The 4,114-nt window shown below is 41.6% G+C and overlaps 1 protein-coding gene across 1 annotated transcript; it reads left to right on the top strand.

The window, feature by feature from the left end:
• The first annotated feature begins 1,094 nt into the window (after nucleotides 1-1,094).
• Nucleotides 1,095-3,464, top strand: si:dkey-1j5.4 (leucine-rich repeat-containing protein 15). Its single transcript, XM_037087264.1, has 6 exons — nucleotides 1,095-1,278; nucleotides 1,369-1,553; nucleotides 1,640-1,896; nucleotides 1,984-2,104; nucleotides 2,963-3,098; nucleotides 3,254-3,464. Exons 1-6 carry the CDS (start codon nucleotides 1,095-1,097, stop codon nucleotides 3,442-3,444), a joined length of 1,074 nt encoding a protein of 357 aa, XP_036943159.1. The 3' UTR covers nucleotides 3,445-3,464.
• The last annotated feature ends 650 nt before the right edge of the window (nucleotides 3,465-4,114 follow it).

The following is a 4,114-nucleotide window of genomic DNA, read 5'->3' as shown; positions in this document are numbered from 1 at the left end:
GGTGTTAAAGAAGACTGCTAGCAAGCAAGCATGGATGCAATCAGTGTACAGGATTAAAGGATAGTTTTTCAACTCTGTGTTTAAAAACAAGTCATCGACCTACATGTACATTGAAAAAGTTATTTTCTGTGTCCGGGTGAGAATATTCACTCAGCAGCTATTTTGCTATTTTCACCCATCACCAGGTAAAACACTATAAAGAGCAACAAAGTCTACATAGAATGAAAGTTTTGGTGGAGAAATGGTTCATGTCCCCTATGAAATCATAGAGTCAATTATGCCTTTTTTTACTTTAGATTTCAATGACATTATGAAATGATCATGTTTTGCCACAAATAGCTTTGTTGAAAATTACTTCTGGGTGACTATGTCTACTCTAACAGACATAATCCTAAATCAGTTTTGATGTAAATGATGAGGAGTTCACAGTCTTTTCCAACTTAAGTCATCCAAAGCTACAGAATTTTATAATACTGGATTCCTCTGTGTGTTACCCAAAAACACTGTTCAAGGGATACAGCTGTTTTTGTATAGCTGGAGTGTAAGCTGCCCTTTTAGCATGAGAAGTAAATGCAAGACGCCACTGTCGCTTTAAAGTAAACCTGTAATATTTCAGCCCTGTGTGTTTTTCTCAGCCCTGCAAGAAAAGTCAGAGTCAGGTGGTGGTACGATGGGTCATTCACAGGACTTTCCCTGGAGAGACCTGGGTTTGTGTCCCATTTGTGACCAAGAGTCAAGAGTGACATTTATAAATGTATGTAATGTGTGTTAACATATATAAATAACATAACTTACGACACGTGACTGATGTCAAATACCTAATGTGATGTGAATTACAGAAGTTATGTCAACCCAGCATGAAGTACGATCTTTTCCTTATCCTAACCAAGTAGTTTTTCTGCCAAAATGTAACCAACAACTTGATCACATGTGGAAGGTATTTTTCCCAAGAAATGGAGCAGAATTTGGTGGAAAATCCTGTGAAAGACTTTGATCTCAATAATTGGCAGAATAGCAAAATGACTGTTCTAACGTCATGGCTTTTTCTTTCTCTCTCTGTTCGGTATCTCTTTACCCTTCACTCTTCAGTAGAGATGCGACACTTGGCGTGGTTGATGCTGGTGATCCTGTGGATGGTGCAGGCTGTGGACGGCTGTCCTGATGTCTGCAAGTGCTCCAGAAAGTACCGTTCAGAAAAGACAGAGGTCAACTGTCATAAGAGGGGACTTCGTGCCTTTCCCTCCAAACTGCCCCCCGATGCCTGGATTCTTAAACTAGGTAAGCAGCATGTGGTGAACCAGATGATTATTATGCCTATGTCACATGTTACACTTTTGAGTACAGAACTTTTTTAACTGCTGTGTGAAGGTGAGAACGGTATCACGGACATAAAGGCCAATGCTCTGAGATCAATTCCAAAGATTGAGAGCATCAACCTGGAACGAAATGCCATCAAGTCCATCCATCCCCAAGCCTTCTCTGGTGCAAAGCAACTGATGCTCCTCAATCTTTTTGGCAACCACATCACCACCCTTCCACCGAGAGGATTTCAGGTAAAGACTCTGGCGAGGAACTGCAGACTGATTAGTCACACTGCCATAATCTGACCACAAAACTGTTGCTCCCTCCGTGTCTCTAGGACCTCCTGAACCTTCGCTTCCTCATGCTGGGACAGAACCAGATTGGCACCGTCAAAGCTGACATGTTTGCAGGAATGAGGAACTTGTCAGATTTAGATCTTCCTCTCAACGCTTTGACAATGCTCCCATCTAATGCCTTCAAGCCTCTGATCGCCCTCAAAGTTCTGGACCTCTCCCTGAATCGCATCCAGAAGATCTCCCCTAAGGCCTTCAGTGGACTCAGACAGCTCATGTTTCTTAACTTAGACAATAACAGGTCAAATCACATCATGATCACTTTAGACGCAGTGAATGCACTATAGTATTGATTAATTAAGGAATTCTTACTTTCTCTCTAATGCAGTCTGAAGACTCTTCCAGCTGGAGCATTCAAGCCTCTGCGATCTCTGGAGATGCTGGTTCTAGACAACAACTTTCTGTCCACACTGAGCCTGTCAGTACTGGATGGCCTGGGCAACTTGCAGGTAAGACACTTCGGTTCCAGATGAACATAATGGATAGAGTCAGTCAAATGTGAAAAATAAGCAGATCAGGGACCTCACAATAGAAAATGAAAAAAAAAAAAAAAAGAAAAAGAAAAATCGTTCTTTAAATATTGTTTTCAAATTTTGCTTTGATGAGTTTGTGGTCTGGGGAATTTAGAGTTAATGGGCTAACATTAGCGTAGCCTCTTAATCAGGCTAACAAATCAGGCTGATTAACCTCTTAATCAGTGTTAGCTTCTTTAACATCAAGAGTGGCTTCTCAAGCTCACACTGATGTTAGCCTGTTAGAGAAGCTAACGTTGGCCTCTCTAACAGGCTAATATTAGAGAAGCCAACATTAATGCTAGGGAAGATATTACTACCAGGCTGAACATTAGTGTTGGCTTGTCGTAAAGGTTAGCATTTTAGCTTCTCCAACAGGTACAGTTTGTGTAGTCTTTCATTCATAATATTTCAGGTTTCATCTTTTCCCCCATCTTCATTGTCCTCACCATCACCCTTAACGACAGTCTTGTTGCCATTTTTGGCAGTTATTTTGCATTTAGGCTTGGGTGTATGCCATCTTAACTTGGAAATCCATGCAGGATGATTATGCAATGGGTACACTCCTATACTAATACTAATTGCAGTTAGGAAATATGTTTCTGTAATACCAAAACACAGAAACCTAAATATAGATAAACAGTAGAATTGTAAACTATGGAAGTTTCTGCAATGAACCCCCTAGATTTTTATATGGGTCATTTTCGGTTGTCTTAAGAATTTACAGCTAGTATTATTCAACTGAGACAAGCAACATTTTGTCAAACATTTTTACAAACTCTTACTTCAAACCAGGAACTCTACCTGAGGAATAATGAGCTGGAGCTCCTGTCACCTGATGCGTTCGGGAGTATGGCCAAGCTTTCTCAGCTGGCTCTAAGTGGAAACCGCCTGAAGACAGTGGACGGAAACATGTTCGCCCATATGCCCGGTAAGACTACCTCCAGCCTGCCTTTTTTTACTGTCCCAGTTTCACGGCAACGACAGAGTGACTCACGGTAGTAGATGTCGAAATGATAATGTCATTCATCGATACCAGCGTGATTCATTTGTGGCGACGTTTTTTTCTTTCCTGACCCCTCTCAGACCTAATGAAACTGCACCTCCATGACAACCCGTGGGAGTGTGATTGCAACCTCATCTCCTTGGTGCAATGGATGGGGCAGACCAAGGCCACCCTGTCACCTCGGGAGGCCCTGAAGTGCGTGGGTCCTCTGGAGCTCCAAAACAAGAGCTTCTCCAGCCTCCAAGCTGACAAACTGATCTGCCCTGCCTAACTCCAAAGAACATGGATGAAGATCACAGCATAGGCTGGGGGGGTGGGGGCCCATGAGAGTCAGATGATAAACTTTTACTCAAAATAGATTTTTTTACTTTGTATGTCGGGTTTGAGAAGTCATTTAAGAAAGCTCAGTACACAAAGCTGCAATGCAGTCAATAAATTTCCCTGTAGGACGGTGTCCTCCTCCTGCTCTACATCAAGAGCAACATATTGATGTTTTTCATCTTAAAAACCCCGCATAGAATGTAACCTTTAAGACACTTTGGCTTGACTTCTATGTATTTTTGAGTTCATATACAATTTCAACCCACACTGGAGAACAAAACCCTGAGATGGCGCTTGAAGCAGGAAAATCACTTAAAAGTGGAGTTAGGAGGTTTTCAGCGAGGCGAAGGACTGAATATCATTGTTGTATTCTCCAGCAAAGAACAAGCGCTGTCTCTTATCTCCAAATTCAACACTGAGATTAATATTATAATCTCATATTGCCTTGTCATATAGAGGCTACGCAGGTTTGGAAAGTGACAGATTACATGCAATGGGATTATATTAATCCCATTCCAAGAAATGGTTTCTGTAATCGTTTATAGTTAATGTAAGAAAAAAAGAAGCCGTTGGGATAGTGAGATGATTGACACTGCCAGATGAGGTGGGACAGCTAAAAC

Source organism: Acanthopagrus latus, chromosome 22, assembly GCF_904848185.1.
Source record: "Acanthopagrus latus isolate v.2019 chromosome 22, fAcaLat1.1, whole genome shotgun sequence".
NCBI classification, from domain to species: Eukaryota; Metazoa; Chordata; class Actinopteri; order Spariformes; family Sparidae; genus Acanthopagrus; species Acanthopagrus latus.
Note: the sequence above shows the minus strand (reverse complement) of the source record. Positions and strands in the feature narration are given on the sequence as shown.